Raw genomic sequence first — 19,884 nt, 5'->3', positions numbered from 1 at the left:
TGTGTGTGTGTGTGTGGTGAGAGGCTGTGATCCTTTGATTGATTGATTTATTAAACAACATTTATAGATCTCCTCTGTGTGATGCAGGGCTAGGCCCTGGGCTTCACTCTGCCTGTCACAGACTACTGTCATACAATGTGCTGTCATACAGTGTGATGGCTGTTACAGTGGGGTAGAGTGTTGACAAAGTCAGGTGGAAGCTACAAGGACAGGTTCTTCCAGAAGCATCTGGAAGGCCTCCCTCTGCAGGAGACATTTAAGTTTAGTTGTTCAGGATGAGTAAGAGTTTGCAGGGCCATTGACATTACTGGGATGCTGAAAGGAGGAACTATCATTCTTTTAAATGGAACTCTTGACATATACTGTATAATAGTGGCATATTGGACCTGCTTTAGAACAAAACACTTACTGATTTTTGGAAAACAGGAGGAAGATGTCTTGGACATAAAATTGTAGACCAAACAAGTGATCATGAAACATGTTCCTGAAGTTGAAAGTTTTTCAATAAACCCTGTATTGTTCTGTCTTTCCTTTCTGATGTCGGACAAGTGATGGTCTTGAACAATAACGTTGGCCATTAAAATAACATTTCTGTTTCATCTACATTGCTTTCCAAATTAGGGGCTGCAGGGGAACCAGGCTGTGTTGGTGTAGACATTCAAGCCAACCAGAAATGGTGGTGACAGCTGACACTGAGCAGGGCGTTCTCTGAGTCAGCTGCTAAGGGTGGTGTGGCCAGACCAGACTGTCACCAGTTATCCTTCCTTCAGTGGCTGTCACCTACAATTTATACTTCCTTCTTATCTGAAATCATCTCTCAAGGAAAAAAACAACTACAGGTGGGAGAGTAATTTCTGTCAGCTGATAAACAAAGCTTTAAGAGGCATTATGGATGCCAACCAGCAGGGGTTATGAAATTAAAAAAAAAAAAAAAATCTTCCTCCAAACCAGTTGTGCTCTAAAAATAGTTTTATCTATGGCAACAGCAGGAAGATAAATTGGCTGGAGAATAACTGTAGGCAGAAAGATGACCTTGGAGAATGGGGAAAACATTTTTTTAAAATATTGACATTGCTTCATGATTTTGAAAGGAATTTTGTAAGTGCAATTGATCCCACTTAATGAGCCTTTGAAGTGAAAGGTCAGTTGTGTCACCAGGTTGTGCACTTTTGGGGGAAGTCACCTGTTGCTTTGTATAGCCAAATATTTTTGGTTAAGCAGTCCAGCTAGGGTGGCGTGAGAGCCGTCAAGGGTTTCCTCCAACACCATTAGATATTATGAATATCTTCTATTGATAATAAAAAATTGATGGCTGATGTTACTGTTATTGTGGCCCCTCAGTGGCGCGTAAAACCCTGGCCCTGGCTGAGTAGCTCAGTTGGTTAGAGCATTGACCAAGTACACAAGGTTGTGGATTTGGTCCCCAGTCAGGACACATACAAAAATCAACCAATGAATGGATAAATAAGTGGAACAACAAATTGATGCCTCCATCTCTCTCTCTCTCTCTCTCTCTCTCTCTCTCTCTCTCTCTCTTTTTCTCCTCTCTTTAAAATCAATTAAAAAAAAATTAACAAAACCCAAGAAGGCCACAAGGATAGGACTGTCTCCTAGCCTGCTCTTGCCCACATTTCTGTTTATTTGGCAAAGACTTCCTCTATTAAATATCAGAATGGGCCTGCCAGTCATCACTTCCTAGCGAATGCACCACTCTCCTGGGTCCCATTTCTGTGCGATTGGCTCAAAATAAAAAATTCTCTTTAGCTGAACAGTGAATGGGTCAGACAGGTATTTACCTCATTTCCTTTTCCTTTTCACAGAAACATTGTGTGCATAACTTCTGTGTTGTACTACAGGCTCTGAGGAAGGGACACAGGGTGTTGTGGGACATCAGTGTCCAGGGGGAAGTTGGCAGCAGCATCCACCAGGGAGGGCATGGGCAGGGCCTCAGAAATTGTCTCATCGCGTTCAGGGAGCTGTGGATCCAATGCTAACTAACCAGAGATCATGTTGAAATGTTTTGATCTAAAGCGCTTTCAGTGATTCTGTGCGTTGTGGTCTTAGAGCTTCCTGTGGCGATCCCTCTCAGGCCAAAACAGTTCTGGTGTTCCCCTAGACACGGAAGAGCAACACAGTGGTGTGTACTGCTTTTCATTCTTTAGATGAGTGATGTTTCCTAAATGTCAGTCACCTTGTTGACTCGTACTTGTTCCTTAAGGCCAGAGTGAAATGCAAAATTCAGTCACCCGACTTCTGCTTTGGGAGCCCCCTCAGCACTGCCAGAGAAAGTACTAACCCCTTAGTTTAGCATCTAGGCCCCTTGATCTGCTTTGCCTTCCCTGTTCCCCTTCCCCATGCATGCTCTTTCCAGATATTCCAAACTACTTGCCATTCCCCAGGTTTTCCATGCTGTTCTTGCCTTTTTGCCATTTTTGTACGTCTCCTCCCATGAAGGGTCATCTCTTCCAGGGAGCCTGCCCTGAACTCTCCTCTTCCGTGTTCCCCTGGAGGCCTATGCACCCTGTCATTGTTTGCATCATCCATGGTTAACTACTTTAGGGACCCTCCCTCCCCAGGCCTGCTGTGCTAGGTGCTTAAAAAGAGACGTGTCACCAGAGTCCTAAAGGAGCCATGTTTAACACTGAATTGGCAAAGGGGAAAAGAGAAGCTTGGGATTAAAGCCAGCCCATCACCTCTGGCCCACCTGGGCAGGAAGCAGGTGACAAATGGATGGGAGTGCTGGCCCAGGTGAGGAGTCTGACAGTTCTGGGAAGGCCTCCAGATATTGCAGTTACCTCATCCTGTTGCACAGTTGGAGTTTCATTCCTTTGGTTAAGTCAGTGATTCTCAACCCTGGTTACACATAGCATCACCAAGAGGCTTAAAATATCTATGCCCAGGTGCCACCCCAGAACTTCAGAAAGCGGAGAATAACATCCGTATTGTTTAGGAAGCTCCCCAGGTGACTCCAATGTGCAGCCAAGAATCAGCGCTCCTTCCAGTTTTGCTCTCCCCTTACAGCTCTTGTGGAAATGCAGACACTCCTGGGACAGTGTTCTGGGAGGCCCCTTTGGCCTTGTGGAAGGGCAAGGCTGTTGGGAGGGGCTTATGGAGGAGTCATACACTCCAGGTCACACTGGTATCTCTGAGCATTCATTTACCTGTGTGTTCTCCCTGATCTTGGCATTCGCACATTGTGTGCTGGTACAGAAGTGAGCCAGCACTACGGGAAGGAGAGGTCACCATCCTCCTATTTATGAATTTTGTCTGGAGCCAGCACTGACACAGAAAAAGAGGCTGGAAAAAGTGTCCAGGTATATAGATCAGGGGTCAGCAAGCTATTGTCTCTGGGCCAAATCCAGCCCTCGGCCTGTTTTGTATACTTTGCGTTAAGCATGGTTTTTACAGTGGCCTGAGAAACATAAATGTTTACTCTCTGGTCCTTACAGAAAAAGTTTGCCCCACCCTGATGTAGATAATCAGCCCTTCAAGTTCAGGGCCACAGCAGAGATAAGAGGCCTACTTCAGAACAGGCATGCTCTGTTCCACACAGCCTGGCCCGAGCGTTCCGGAGAGGTTATGTTTGTGCTGAGCAGAGAGAGTGTGAGATCCATCCTCCTGGCCACAACCACAGGGTCTACACTTTCTCCTATTAGGTGGAGCTGGGCAAGAGCCTCACAGTCACAGTGCAGACCAGGGCTGAGAGAAATTTGAATGCATTTGTCTAATTTCCCTAGGGAAGTCCATCTTTGTAAATCCAACCCCTGTCCTGTCTCAGAGTCATCTTCTCCACCCCGTTTTGAGATGGATAGTTTTCCTCAGGTGAGCCCAGGTGCCTATAGCTGAAAACTTGATGGCATGTGGATCCCTAGGGTTCCCCCTACATGGAGACCAGCCCTCTGCCTCCACAAAGGGGTCAGAAACAAACCCCAGAGAGTGCTCTTAGCTCCCAGGTACCCTGAGTTGCAGAAAGGGCTTGCTTTTGTATTTTCTTGTGGCAAAGGCTTGAATGTTTGTGGTGGTGGCTTGAATGCTATCTGCCCCTCCCATGCTCTCCCTCCCATGGGGGTTAGTTTGAAGAATGTGGAAGGCTCTCTAGGGAGTTTCAGGTATATTCTCCTTACTGTGTTTTAGTTCAACCCAAAAAGAAACCCATACTGACATTTACTGAGCAACTGCCTATTTTGTGTTGATGCTATGTTAATCACTGTAAGGGCTACCAATGCAATTAAGGTGCAAAGCTAGCTCAGTATCTCCCTCTCTTTTTCCCTTTCTGTCCATGTTGTAGTGTGTGGACATAACAAGAGGTACTCAATAATTGCTATGGAATCACTGAACTCAGATTTGAATGTTAGCCCCTTCCTCCAAAGGTGGCTCCCCAGTCTTCCACTAGAGGCCTGCTTCTGCAGCAGGCATTTGTAGATTGTTAGAGGTTGGCCAGTGCTTCTTTGTCCATTTTCTCTCCCACTCTAGCTTAGGCTGCTGGCTCACTCACCATTCTTGGAACAGGCCAGCTTCTGTGCCTTTGGCCAGCCTAGAATGAACACCTTGCCTGGTAGTTGTCTGCTATTCTGACATTGGATTCTTCAAACCTCATTGACCTGAAAAGTTCTTTCTGCACTTCTATACCCAGCTCAAGTGTCATCTCTAGGAGCCTTCCCATATACTCTTACTGCCAGGTAACATGGTTGTTCTCCTTCCTTTAGTATAAAGGACACTTACAGAGGGCTTAAATATGTGCCAGAAATTGTTCTGAGCCCTTGACATGTATTAGCTAATTTAATCCTCACCACAATCCTAAGAGAGTTGTTCTGCCCTATTGTTAGCTCTGTGTTACAACTAAGGTAACTAAAGCTGAAGATCAAGTAGCTTTCCAAAGGTTTCAGAGCTAGCAGGTGTCGGGGCCAATATTAGAATCCAGGAAGTGGAGTTCCACCAATCTACCCTGTCTCTCAGGACCTTGTGTTGGTGACACTAAGTGTTCTTGATTGCCTTGTTTGGGTGTGCTTTTAGATTCTGAGCTTCTGGGGGGCATGGCTGTTTCTTTTCCATCTTGGGACCCTCAGAGCCCTTAAAAGTATTTTATAAGTAGCGGGTGCTCAGTAACTGAGTGATGAAATATACTGAGTCCATCTGCTTTTATGCACTTGAGGGGACCCTTGCCTGTAGGGATGGCTGGTCTGATAGTACTGGTGTTCAGGGTCGGTAAAATTCAGCATTCCTCATTGTTCAGAAAACAAGGCTGAGCCAGCCACTGTGGGAGAATAAAGTACCCTACCTGCCCCTCATGTACTCCCCCGCCTGGATTGCTCTGGGTATTGTGTATCTGAGTTTCAGGAAACCATCGAGATCAGCATCACCACATGCTGAGAGAGATTTGCCTTGATCTTACTCATGGGAGATTTTACCACGGAGGGATTCCTGAAAGTGAAGGAATAAGGAGAGGCAAACAGTACCGGGTCTACCTAGTGGGTGTGTTCAGGGGTTACTTTTCTTAGTGCTTCTGTTGAGGAATTCAGAGTATCTTCCAGACCACTGGGATGTTCTCTTTGCTGCTCCTGAGGCAGTTCTGTGGGTTTAGGAAGGATTGATATCTCTTTCTTCCTATCTTTCTGATATATTCACTTCCAAATTTTACTAGTGCTATTAATATTACTGTTACTATTTTAATTTAAAAACTTGGAACAGTTGCAAACAATGCAGAAATCCCACTTTCTAGAGACTAGCACTACCATCACCAGTTGGTTGTGTTTCCTTAAAGATGCTTTTCCTGCCCGGCCAGTATGGTTCAGAGGTTGAGCATTGACCTATGATCCAGGAGATTGCGGTTGATTCCTGGTCAGGGCACATGCCCAGGTTGCAGGCTTAATCCCCAGCAGGGAGTGTGCAGGAGGCAGCTAATCAATAACTCTCTCATCATTGATGTTTCCATCTCTCTCTCTCTCTTCCTCTCTCTGAAATCAATAAAGACATATTAAAAAAAAAAAGACACTTTTGTATAAATCTACACAAATGATCAGAGTGTATTTAAAAACCAAAAATGGGCCCTGGCTGGTGGGTCAGTGGGTTGGAGCGTCGTCCTGTACACCAAAAGTTTGCAGATTCGATTCCCCCCAGTCAGGGCACATACCTAGGTTGCCATTTCGGTCCCTTGGTGTCTCTCTCTCCCAGCCCCTTCCTTTCTCTTTAAAAATCAATAAAAAACATATCCTCCAGTGAGGATTAAACAAAAAAACAAAAATAGGATTATTCTTAACATTTTTTTGCAGCTTCTTTTTTTTCACATGACAATACATTCGGCCATCTTACTAGGAAGGCATCAGATTGTTCCTGGGTTTAAATTGCTTCTGTACAGCTGGTCATCAGTGGGTCAGCCTTGATTAAAGAATGCGAACAGGGATCCTTAGTGTTCCCATCGGAGCCCCTCTCATGACAAGAGTCAACAAAACAGGAGCTCGGGTGTAGCCTCAAGCACCTACTGCATCTGCCAGATATCTTGGAGGTTCATTTCATTTTAATTCATTATCTGTCACCAGATAAAACTGATAGTTTAGGGAATTGCATTCTATATATCCTGTGGCTTTGTATACCCAGGGTGCACATGGCTCAGTGAGAGCTGTAGGAAGTGTGTTGAGGAATATCAAAGTTCTGGGTGGACAGATGAAAAATGGGCTCAAGCCAGGGAAGGGGACATCTCACTTTTGAGCAGTTGGACCCATAGGGACCCTTCTGAGCCTTGTCTCCTCTTCAGTTTTTTTTTAGTTTATTACCATTATGGATTACCCATCTAGGGCAATTGACTTACCAAAAAAAAAATCACTTACCGTTCTAATGCCCACTAGATCATTGACCAAATAGTCATTTCCATGGAAAACAGAGCCATGAAACCAGTAGGCCTATTTCATTTTGAAGCTTGTAGGGTGATAAGACTACCTAGAGAATAATAAAAATACCTGACATTGATAGAGGCTTTCTGTGTGCCAGACATCTTTCTTTTATTCACATTTTGCCCTTGGGGTTCAGAGAGCTCAAATAACTGTCCCATAGTCAACACAGCTAGTGGGTATTGGAACCTGTATGTGCATGTGTGCACCTGTGCAAGTGTGTGTGTATGGATGCATGTGTATGTGCACAGACACGTGTGTGTGTGTGTGTGTGTGTGTGGGATGTGTTACAGGAGAAAAGTACCTTCTTTTCTCTGCAGAATTATGCTGTGGATTAGATCCAGCCTCTTAGAGAAGATTACTGAGCATCTCAGACTTGGATTGCCTACCTGGTGCGAGTTCTCTTAGATGTCTGTGTAAATGCCAGCTGATTTCACCCAGTTCAGGTGGCTTGAAGTCAGAGGGTTCCCTTTCTCTGGAGGGACTCGGATTCCCATCAATGTTGTTGCCTGTCAGCTAAGAGAGTTACCTGTGGAATAGTTGGTTTCTCTTTGGCCCAAATGACTAGCACTGAGTTTTGAAGGTTTGGTACAAAATTAGCCACATAAGAGGCAGATAGCTTTGGGGCCATTGGGGGATGAAGCTTGATCAAAGGCGAGCGGGGATGGTGAGAGAACTTGAAATCAAGTCATGTGGTTGAAAGAACAGGGATTGTTTGATCCATAGGGAAAGAGGTTCAGAGGACAGGAAGCCTGTTTAGAGAAAGGGGATTCTGTGGTAGTCCCCAAGGGCAGTGCTGTGTCTATTAGGTAAGAGTTCTGAGGGAACATGTAAGTTCATTATCAGGAAATTAGAGGTGCTGGGTAGCAAAGTGGGATGCTTTGGAGGGAGGTGATGCTGTATGCAAAAGTGCTCACACGTGTCCCAAATGCTTGTGCGAGGAAAATTTTACCCCCAGACTGGGCACCCATCTGCCAGTTACATTGTTAGGTGTCGGGGTTCCTTCATAGTGCCGACCAGGTGTAAATGAATCATGATGCTTTGCTACAGTTAAAAATGGCAAAGTTTTATTCAAGGGTCTTAGGGTTTGCAAACTGGAAACAACGACTAGGCAATACCTAGTGTTCTGAAGAAGAAAGACAAGTTAAGAGTTTTTTGGTAAAAAGTGTATTCTTGAGAAGAATCCAGCCCTGCAATCTTAGCCTCTGGATTGGTCCGAGATGATAATCTTCCAGATGTGGTCTGGATAATAGATGTCAGGTGGTCTGGATCTGTGAACATTATTAAGTCCTTCAGGTGAGTAATCAGAGGTTTAGCTATAGGATAGGTATCTGTATCTGTATCTGTCTGTATCTATCTGTATCTGTATCTGTATCTGTATCTGTATCTGTATCTGTATCTGTATCTGTATCTGTATCTTTAGGCATTGATGCACAACTGGAAAGTTCAAAAGTTTAAGTCCTCAGGCTAGTTAAAATAAAATCTATTCCTAATGCTTCAGCCCATTTGGTCCAAACCAGTTTTGTCAGCTTAACTATACAGACTCCATTTCAGTCAGCTTAGCTCTACTTGACTTCATCTTGTTTTCCTCACTCATTCCTCCTAGGCGGGCGGGTTGGACTTAAGTGGTCTTTCACCATCCCATCCCACCCTGGGCTTTTTGGCTGCAGGGCATTTTAGCTCAGAGACCACCCTGTGGATCAATGCAGACCTGCCACCCTGCAAACCAGGTTGGGGATAAATTAGTTTGCTGGGGCTGCTGAAAAAAGTATCACAGACCAGGCGACTTAAACAACAGGCGCTTATTGTCTCACAGTTCTGGAGCTAGAAGTCCAAAATCAAGGTGTTGGTAGGGTTGGTTCCTTCTCAGGGATGCCAGGGAAGAATCTGTCCCAGGCTTCTCTCCTCGGCATGTTTACATGGTGTTCTCCCAGCATGGGTGTCTGTCTCCAAATTTCCCCTTTTTATATAAGGACATGAGTCATTTTGGATTAGGGCCCATCCTAATGGCCTCATTTTAACTTAATACATCTGTAAAGACCCTGTTTCCAAATGAGGTCACTTTCCGAGGTGCTGGGGGTTAGGACTCCAACATTTGAATTTTAGGGAGGCACAAATCAATCCATAACAGGGAGCAAGCAGCACCCCTGTAAGTTGAGTCCACGCTGCTGTGGACTCGGTGCTCTGGGTGCTGCTGGAGCCCTCTTTGGGATTTTTTTTATGGAAGGATCACTTCTCCCTGGGAGATGTCACAGCAGGACCTGGCTGTGACATTAGGGTGATAGACAACATGTGGCATTAAGTATATTCTTGTTGTGCAAACATCACCACCATCTATCTCCAGAATTTTTTCATCTTCTCAAACTGAAACTCCATACCCATTACATAGTAAGTGCTCATTTCTCTCTCTTCAGCTCCTGGAAATCACCATTCTACTTTCTGCCTCTATGAATTTGTGTTACTGGTTTATTTCACTGAGCATAATGCCCTCAAGGTTCATCCACATTGTAGCATGTGTCAGAATTTTCTTCCTTTTTAGGCTGTATAATATTCCTTTCTATGTACATATTACATTTTATTTACCCCCATCCATCAATGGACATTTGTGTTGTTTCCACCTTTTGGCTACTGTGAATAATGCTGCTATGGATGTGGGCGTATAGACTTAAAAAAAACTTTGTGATTGAACATTTACCTGTTTATTGTAAAAATTCAATATATAGTCAAGTAGAAAGCACCCTCACACCCTAGTCACCGCTGTGTGTTTTTGGCCTCAATCCCTCTAGCTGTATTTTGGACTATGCATGTGAAATAAGATCATTCTTTATGTACTGTTTGGGAACCTGGGCCATTAAAAAAGCTCTTTGTAACACTGTGAAATCCCTCAGTGGTTTCCCTGTTTTGGGCAGCCATGTGGCGAATGTCGGCGATGGGCAGGCTAAGGCTGGCCTTCCCTCAGAGACTCCTGTGTGGGTGGTACAATGACCCCCATTGCAAAGTAGGGAAACAGGTCCTGAAAGCACAAGATCACCCAGCTCTTTCTGCCCCAAATGCATTTCATAATTGGCCTCTCCTCTCTGTCTTCTAGGCAAATGTCTGCAGACTACGGCTGACCGTACCTCCGGAGAGTCCAGTTTCTGAGGGAAGTGAAAAGAAGATTGAAAGAAAAGAGCAAGTAAGGCATTTCCCAGGCAAAGCTCCAACAAGTCCTCCTCTTTGTGCTCTTATGTTAACCCCTGCCCCTTGGTCCTCTCTGCAGGCTGCTCGCAGAGCCCGAGTGGCAGCAGCTGTGCTGCGTGGAAGCCCTCTTGGCCTCGCCACCCCATCTCCCTCCCCCCAGAAGTCAGGCCGCTCTGACCACTGGCTCTGCTGGCCCTGGGCCCCTGCTCTTGTTTCTCGATGAACACTGGCTCTGTGTTGGCTTTAGTGACAGGTGCTGTGGCAGGGAACGTGTTTTTCCTGAAAGAGCACAGTCCGGTAGAGTCAAAGGGCCCATTGTGAGCTGCTGGTGGGGCCTGAGCTTTGCTCCGTAGCTGGAGCTGGAGCCAGCTTCATGCTGTGGAGAGGCCACCTGGAGAGAAGCCCAGAGGACTCTGGGGTGTGGGGCAGGGGCAAGGGCACTTGGCTGCAGGTACGAGGGAGCAGACATTTCTGTGCCAGCTGCCATGCTAGGTGCTGGGCCGTGGAGATAAGTCTAACCTTGTCCTTGCCTTAGAGGAACTTGCAGTGTTTTGAGTGAGACTGACATGTACGTAAACAGTGATGATGTGATACTTCAGGTGTTAGCACCAGGGAGTGTAAGAAGGCCGCCGGGAACACTGGGAAGGGAGTAAGACTGCTTGGGGGACGACGTGGAAGCGGAGGCCTAAAGGGTACATAGCAGATCCTACCCACCTCTAGGCCTGTGGTCCTAGGCAAGTCACTTTTCTCATTCACAAACAATGATGGAGCGCCTGCTATGTTCCAGGCGCTGTTCTAGAAGCTGTGAGTATAGGAGTGAACAAAGCAGTAAACAAAAAAGTGCCTGTTGCCCTGACTGGTGTGACTCAGTGGTTAGAGCATTGACCTGTGCACCAAAGGGTTTCTGGTTTGATTCCTGATCAAGGGCACATACCTGGGTTGCAGGTTCGATCCCCGGTCCTGGCTGGGGCACGTGCAGGAGGCAACCAATCGATGTGTCTCTCTCACATCAGTGTCTGTCTTTCTCTCTCTCTCTCCTCCCTCCCTTCCTCCCTTCCACTCCCTAAAAATCAATGGAAAAAATATCCTTGGGTGGGGATTAACAAAAAAAAAAGCATGTCATTCACAGAACTTGTATTCTATTGGGGTGACAACAAAAATTTTAAAACAAAGCACAATTTATAAAGTTTAGAAGGTAGTAAGTACTGATGGAGACAAATAAAGCAAGCAAAGGGGACAGGGATACCAGGGGGTAGGTAGTAGTTTTTCTTCTGCATGTATTTTATATAAGTATAAAATAAAACAATAAACTGTGATGTAGCAGAAATTTTATACATGAAATCATAAGACAATGCCTTCTCAAAATACAAGCTGTGGTTTGGAAATAACCAATCCTGTGGTGACCTATAAAAGAAGAAGCTTTTCCTTGACTGGTAAATGGTTGATAATGTCCCCAAATTGACTGTAGGTCTTTGTCTCTCCTTTCCCTCTCTTACACCCTTCTCCCCACTTGCTGCCAAGGACAAAGAGCCATCTGTGCTCATGCAAATGCTGAATGACCAGGAATGGAAGTAGGGAGGAGGGAAAATGAGGCTATGACTAGAGCCTGGTGAGAGGATGTAAAGTTGCTTATCTGCTGAAAAAGAAAGGGTGAGTCCCACTAAAAGTCTCCAGTAAAATATCTGGTTCTAGGTTGGAGCAGGGAGAGTACCGGGTGAGCCTGGGACATCTCCTTCTGGGGAGCAAGGCAGCACTCAAAGGTGAATGGGGTCATATCAAACGACCCAGAAGCTGGTGTGAAAGGGCTCTCACTGGCACACCTGAGACAGTTGGAGCATCAAATGGAATAATCACCATAGTGGGTTATGACACATTGAATAATAAAACCAGCCCTCATGAGTCTATAGTAATAATCAGACAAGGGCGAGGGAGAGGGCAAGAGCAAGGCCTCTTCCTTATAGAACATCAACTAATACATTTAGAAAACCTCTAGTTTGTAACCCTTAGGTTGGGGCATCAATGGATGCAAAAATGAATTGATGAGTGATTATTGTGGAACCATATGTTCACATGGTCTCAAAGGAATACCTCACAGATTGCTTACTGACTTAAAGGTACAGTGGCACGGTCTGGCAGTTAATTCAACCAAGTGATATAATTTAGCCACCAATAGTGGGAAGGCCTGATGTCGTGTGACTTCTAAGGTGATCTGAGTAAGAAGTGCACAGTGTTACCTAGGTAATATTCATGCCAAATTTGTTTAACTGAATCTAGTAGTAAGGAAATAGAGAAAGCCAAAACCTGGGACTATCTGCAAAACTATTGGCCAGAACCTCATAATAAAGTCAGTGTTATTTAAAAAAAAAAAAAAATGAGAATCTGTTGGATAAAAGAGACTTAATGCCCTAGCTGGTTTGGCTCAGTGGTTAGAGCATCGGCCCTTGGACTGAAGGGTCCCAGATTTAATTCCGGCCAAGGGCACGTACCTTGGTTGCAGGCTTGATCCCCAGCCCCAGTAGGAGTGCGTGCAGGAGGCAACCAATCAATGTGTCTCTCTCACATTGATGTTTCTCTCTTTCTCTCCCTTCCACTCTCTCTGAAAAGCAATGGAAAAAAATATCCTTGGGTGAGAATTAAAAAAAAAAAGAGAGAGACTTGACATCAAATATAGTAGGTAAACCTTGATTAGATCCTGGATAAAAAAATCTGTAAAAGATACATTGGGATAATTGCACAATTCTGAATATAAACCATATATTAAATGTTATTGAATAAATATTACTTTTCTTTCTTGTGATAATGGTACTTTGATTATATAGGTGAACTATTCTTTCTGCTTCTCTGTAGCTTTGAATATTCTCCAGAGAAAATGTTTGGTGTAAAAGCTTATAACCAAAAGAGAGCGGGAGCGGCCAAGCTTCAGCCACTGGGCCCTTGTTGGTGACCAGGATTGAGTGGGGCTCTGTGTTGCTGGAGTGTGTGTGTCCCCTTCTGCCTCACTGACTCCCTTCCTGTCTGTCCCTTTTAGAGCTGATAGATTTGTCAGAGAGCTGGGCCTGGGCTCTGGCCAGGGGCACATGGGCAGCTTAGCACACAGGGACTCAGAAGTAACACTTTGTGAAGAAGGGGCCCAAGCTGGAGTGAATGACAGGACAGGGCCTTGGTGTCTGTCCCTGTATGCATGGTGGAGGAGGTGGGGGATTTGTTGTGTTGGAGTTGACCAGGGCTGTGAGCCTGGGGAGATGTTTGTGAAGGGCTCCCAGTGCCGACACTGGGACAGTGGGTGCTAGAAGCTCTGGAAGGCACATTACCACTAAAGAACTGAGCCTTCCCAAAGAAACAGGCACATGTGCCCCGTGTCAAGTGGGAGTTGGTAACCAAGCTGTATATAGATTTGCCTGTTAGTCTTGAACAGTGCTTTTCAAACTTTTTAAAGCAATAGGGCCCTCTTTTTTTTTTCTTTTGATCAAAATGTTATCCAGAGCTCATAAATATAATTGAGGTAAAAGTGGTGATGGTGAAGGCCAGGGTCCTCCCAGTCTCCCTTGACCCTGCTCTCCAAGCCTCTCTTGCCTGAGAACTCCGGGAGCACAGGGCAGAAACCACAAGCGCAGATCATGTGCCGTGATGCCGCTGGCACTGGGTGGGCCAGGTGTGCAGCCGGCGTGCCTGTCTGTGATGCATCAGTGACTCACTGCAGAGGAACTGGGGTAGAGAGGAGGAGGGTGGAGCTGGCTGTTTCCCCAGGACTGAAGTCCTTGGGTGGTGGAAGCACTTGAAGGCACGTCTGGTGAATGTGAAGCTGTTCTGGGTGATTTCATCACTAGTCTTGGCAGGGTTCCTGGTCTTAAACACTGAGAGCCAGAGGCAGGCACCAGTGAGGAGGCCCTGGGGCTGCCGCCTCCTCTGATGTACCTTCAATGTGGTGGCCCCTCCCTGGGACATCATAGCCCACACAATTGCAAGATGCCAGGAATTCTGGTGAGACGACTTTGGTGGTTTTGGAGGGAGTTTGCTGTGTGCAAAGGCTGGGGACTGCAGCTGGCTGGGATGTGGAAGCAGGAAGATGTAAATGGCCCAAGTGGCTTCTGATGAAACGAAACTTCTTGGAGGATTTCCAGGCCCTGTTAGAACTGCAGCCGACTGAGGGCAGGGCTGGGCCTTCTTCTTTTCCACAGTTGTGGAAGATGCTTAGTGTACTTTGAGGTCCTGAGATGACATGGAGCAGCTGGCCACACAGAGATGCCACTACCAGTTGGGCCATTCTGTCACTGTTCCCACATCACCAGAGACAGGATTAAGGGTTACTCGCGGTGGATGGGGGTGGCACATGGTACACGTTGCCTAGCTTCATGGTGGTGTGTCTGGAGGCTTCTGGGGACGATCAGAACAGAGGCAGCGTCTTTTTCTGGAGTCGTGGGGCTATGGGGTGGATGTGGGAGGCTGTCTGCTCCTTTCCTTTGTCTTACAGACCATATCAACTGCCCTGAGGCTGTTTTCTCAGGCTTCACAGGAGCCCCCAAATCCTTCCTCTGCTCCTCAGTTTCTTCGTCTTTCAAGTAGAGACGATAATGTCTGGTTGCAAGAAGCAAACGAGCTACTGTAGGTAGAGGACCCACTTCGGTGTCTGGCCTGTGAACTTGATTACAGAGGTGTGACTGACTGAATGCCAAATTGTTTTCCTTCGATGCCCGACCCAGTGATTCTTGTTCTTTGCTTTCCTCCCTTGGATCCTCCTGGAGTCAGTCCCCTTCCTGGAACTGCCTGTCCCACATCTCCTCCCCCATGTTGGGCTGTGCCTGCTGCACAGTCTTGATGTCATTCTGTCCCTTTCCATAAATCTGAGTGTCCCCCTGCCCATACCACCAGGCCTCACCTCCTCTGCACAACCTTCCCGCGGAGAACTACTTACATGACTCAGAGCCACCTCTGGGGAGCACGCCCTTCGCACCACCAGCTCTGCTCTCCTGAGCCCTGTGCTATGGGTGGCCACCCTGGCTCTCAGTGTTCTCAACATGGTGGCATTTTTATGTACAGAATACAGATATTTTATTGTGTTTTACCATTATTTTAGTATTAAAAATATAAAATCTGGATTTTGTATTTTTATTTGAAAAAATTTGTCCATAAAGTTCTAGGCTTCATTAAAACTCTGAATGGACCCTGTCAGAACAGGCAGCCCAGGGAGGGCATCTTCCATTCCCATCCTCTGGTTACCAGTGAGAATGGGTGTCCTGTCTTATGTTTGTTCATCATATGTATTTCCCACAGAGCCATTTGGGTCTCATCTGTTTCTAGTGGACTCTGCTGTAGTCATCTTGGAAATGGAGCAGAGACTTTAAGGGGAATACAAAGAGAATGTGTAGGAGTTCAAGGGGGAGAGAGGAGAGGGAATGGGGGAGGCAGGTGCCAGCACCCAAGTCCCTATCCTTCACTGGAGTCTCCCTTAGCCTCCACATCTCTCCCTGTATTTCCTCCAGAGTCAAACCCCTTCTCTCTTAGAGCCCGACCCTTCCTTCTCTAGGATAATTTAATTGTTCTAGAACTTTCTTCCCTAAACAACGTACCTGAGAGATTCAACTCTGGGCCTTGGCCCCCTCTCAGATAAAATTACAAATGAAGACAAAGGGTAGAAGAAAAAAATTAATGATATATCTTCTTTTAAATAAAATAACTATTTTGTTACAATAAAAAAAGTCCAAATATCAGTATTTTGATTTGTTTCCGGTGTGGCTCCCCTGGGTGGGTTGCAGGACTCAGAGCCTGCTGGCCAGTTCCTCTTGAATGACCACTCAGCACACCTGAAACCAGCTCAGTATTATCTCCTTTGTAATTTCCTGGTTGCTCTACCCTCACTGGACAGGTTCACTTATTACCTTCTAAACCCACGGCATCTACTTCCTCCTCAGAACCCTTGCTAAGGCCCTAGCCCAGGCCTGGAGTCTCTCTCTTCTCAGCTGTCTCTCAGTTTACCCACGCCTTCCCTGTCCCTTGGGCCTGCTTCCCAGAGACCTTCCCTGACTGCCTGTGCTTTGGTGACTATTTCTCCTGAACTGCAGGTGCCCAGGCTGCCCCTCTCACCTGGCATCTAGTCACCTGCTGCTAAGAACTCCCACATGTCGCTATACATATTCCTGCAAAATTTGTGTACAACATATACTTATGCATATCCACACACGTATAGAAATGAGGTGGTCTCTTTGTTTCTTCCTAGAGCCTAGTACCTGCCTTGCACATAGTAGGTGTTTAACGCATGACTGTTGATTATGATGATTCGGTTTTGTATTAGTTTTCTAGGTTAGCTGCCATAACAAAGGATTACAGACTGAATGGCTTAAATAACAGATTTATTGGCTCAGTTTTGGGGCTGAAATTCTGGGATAAGGTGTCAGCAGGGCCGTGCTCTCTCTGAAAGCTCTAGGGAAGAATCCTTCCTTGCCGCTTCCAGCTGCTGGCGGCTTTTGGCAATCCCTGGCTTGTGGCAGCATTCCTCCAGTCTTCACATGGTGTTTTCCCTATGTGTATCTGTCTCTGTATCCAATTTTTCTCCTCTTTATAAGGACACCAATCATACTGGATTAGGGCCCACTCTAATGACCTCATTTTAACTTGTCCCTATCTCCAAATAAGGTCAAATTCTGAGGTACCAGGGATTAGGACACCAACACACCTTTATTTGTGGGACACAATTCAACCCATAGTAAGTTCTTTGTAGAATATAATCACCTTACATTGTACTAACAATTCAGATGAATTAGCCATGGACTTTTATTTGTCTATTAAAAAATCAGTAATAATAAGGGGAGGAAATGTTGGTTATTTTGTAGGCATACATTTCATGTTCATAAATTGATAAATGTGGAATATAATCTTTATAAAATTGTTGAACATTAAAATTAATATTGGTAGTAGATAATTTTGAAATTAAACCTCTATCATTTTCAAAGAACTTCATGAATGTATGCATCCATATTTCTATCCAAATCTATTCGCAGTGTATTCTTAGGTAATCATACACTCACACATAGAGAAATAAGAGACCGACGCATCACCAGCTATTACAGATTCATTGTGTTGGATCTACGTCTCACCACATAGTTGAATTTTTGAGAATAGGATCTCAGCTTTGCTGATTTAGAGTCTATGTGATGGTGAAGCCTTTTGCAGTAGACAGAGTAGTTTGAAGCTGATGATATTTGCAGTAGCTATAACATCCCGCCATCGTAGGTGTCCTTTAGTGACCTGTGTTTTTAAAGAATCTAGACCTTTGAGAACTCTGAGTGAGAGAGAGAGCAGATATGTGTATGTGTATATATATGAAAAGTCAGGAATTTTCATAGCCCAGTAAAATGTTTAAAAGGAGGAAACCTTGCCCTTGGGTTTTATAGTCCCCTTTCCTTAAGAGCCCTGGATGAATAAGCCTGTGGAGTTCCTGTCTTGGCGTGACTGTTTATACAACATCCCGGGCTGTTGCCAGGTGAGGGAGTGTGCTGCCAGGATTCAGGTGGGGCTGGGGCTGCCCGGCTGAGAGCATGCAGGACCTACATGCGTCCCAGAGAGAGTGGCCCTGGGAGGACCGAGAGAGGCCTGGGTTCTAGTCCTGGCTCCCTCGCCAATTGAGGTAGTATTGGCCCATCAAGACCTCTCGAAGGGCCCCCGTTTCCTCTTCTAGCAACAGGAAGCATTTGCCTAGAGCCACCATGCTCCCCAGCCTCTTCAGCTGTGGAACTCTTTATTCAAGTGAATATCTGGGAAAGTGCCACCAATAAAAGTGAAAGTGCAGTGGCTGTGGTTTCCATAGGTCAGGGCTGGGTGAGCTGCCCCAGCGGTGCCCCCCCCCCCAACTTTATCAGATGCTGAGCAGGGGCAGGTTACAACTCCCCTGGACTCTTGAGCTCTTTTCCATTTTTCTAACCCGAGACTCGGTGATTCTCTCCCCGGGAAGAGGAACCAAGGCAGGTTAAGAGGTGAGTAAATTTGATCACTGTGATGGGAACAGCAAAAAGACCCAAGAAGAGAGAGGTGGACAGACAGACAGAAGCATCCAGACAAATATGTCGGAACCCAGATCCTCAGAAATGTAAAGACACCACCACTAATAATAGAATCTGTCAGCATCTACTCTCTGCCCAGCAGCAGACTAGGTGTTTTATGTATTCCTTGGAATGACCTTCTGAAATTGGTGGTATTATCCTCATTTTACCACCTGAAACTCAGGGAAATAAGTAACTTGTACAGGGCCACACAGCTAGCACATAGTGAATTTGCAGTTCCAACTAGCCTCAGTGACACAGCCATGTTGCCATGGGAACGCCAACTTGCATACTTTCTCCTATCAGGAAAAGTCTGGTTAGGATATTTAATCAATCAGTCAAGGTTACCTAAGGTGTCTACTGTACCACTGGGTTCCAGAAAAGAAGTTCCTGACCACCCCCCCCCCTTTTTCTTCTCTTTTTCCCAGGGGTTGTTAGGCCTGAGCACCTATTGTCTGCTCAGAGCTATAAAGTAATATCTTTAAGAAGTTACCTCCTATCAGGATACTGTCATTAGAACTAAATTCTCTTTGGGATTTCTGCGTGGCTGGTTTTTCTTTTTCTTCTCATATGTAAGCATTCAAAATTATTGTGTGGTTTTTTTCCCCCACGTATGATTTTATTTAGGAAGGGCTCTCTATTCAGTCTGTGAGATAGTAAAAAATACCTTAATAAGCCAAAGGTTTCCATTTCTCTGAGGATCCTGGGCTGCCCATCCCTCCCTATTTCTCTAATAGACTGTGGCTCAGCTGTCTTGTTCATTTTTGTCACAAGAAGCAAAACAATGTCAAATGTAAGTAATGACCAGGGGCCAGTAATTTGCTGAGATGGACACACAAGTCAGACAGGTCAGGACACATTCCTGAAAGTGACTGAAGGATGGATAGTATGCCCAGTGGCTCAGCACTCAGTTATCTCTGGGTCAGCTGCTGCCCTCTGGCTGGAAAATGAGGTCCAAAGCAAGACGCTTTGGAAATAGCTCAGCTTCTAGTTTGCAAGTCATTCAGTTCATGTTGTGGTCTATCTTTGTTGTATTGGCAGCCTGGAGGAATGACCAGCTGCCTGTCCTGGCCCCTGGGGCTGTAGGCCGGCTGTGGCAGTGTATCACCGTCAGCTTGGATTTATGTTAAATTGTGTTTCTGCATTCCCCCCAAACCCTTCTTGTCCCAGCGACTTTCTTCCCTTTGCACAGATCAGTGTCCAGGATGACCAAACACTTCAAATATTCTGGCATAGACCTGATTTTAAATATTCTGCTGTCTTCCTTCATTCAAAATATATTTATTAAGCATCTATTTATGCTGAGTATCGGGGACAGCAGATACTATCTCTGCCTTGATAGAGCTTATCTCATTGTAAGGTCACATGCTTTGATTTAGGGTTTGGAAAATATGGTCACCCATCACTGGCCTCACTAAAGCCCTTATAAGGAGGAATTTAGGCTGAGTTACTTTTCTGTGGTTTCTCCTTCTTTCTGAGGTACTGGGAAAACAGCCATATCATGAGCCTTTAAGTAAATTTAAAGCTATGAGTACATCCCAGGGAACTGTCTCTATTTTACTGATTATGCCTGTTGTTAATTCTGCTGCATTTCATGTAGGGATTCTGGGATGGCCTTTCTATTGGTGGTTTCCTTTTCCCTTTTGGCAATAACTTTCTTTTCATTCCATGCATTTATTAGGGTTTTTGTTTTCAAGAAGATTTTGCCTAGTATTGTTTCATGCCCTGGAGGCTGTTAGTAGGCCTAGTGTACATTTTTTTAAAAATTAATTTTTAATACTAAGCAG

At 45.4% G+C, this 19,884-nt stretch overlaps 1 protein-coding gene across 2 annotated transcripts in view; it reads left to right on the top strand.

Moving 5' to 3' along the window:
* Positions 1-19,884, top strand: part of MYZAP (myocardial zonula adherens protein) — an 83,741-nt gene that overhangs the window by 1,796 nt on the left and 62,061 nt on the right. For both annotated transcript variants that reach the window (XM_087821254.1, XM_087821259.1), the window contains exon 2: positions 9,973-10,059. In XM_087821254.1, the coding sequence (XP_087677380.1) occupies positions 9,973-10,059 (87 nt within the window). The remainder of the gene's footprint in view (positions 1-9,972; positions 10,060-19,884) is intronic.

The sequence above is a fragment of the Miniopterus natalensis genome, chromosome 1, assembly GCF_054644295.1.
Source record: "Miniopterus natalensis isolate mMinNat1 chromosome 1, mMinNat1.hap1, whole genome shotgun sequence".
Classification (NCBI taxonomy): Eukaryota; Metazoa; Chordata; class Mammalia; order Chiroptera; family Miniopteridae; genus Miniopterus; species Miniopterus natalensis.
This window is presented reverse-complemented; position numbering and strand designations above follow the sequence as displayed.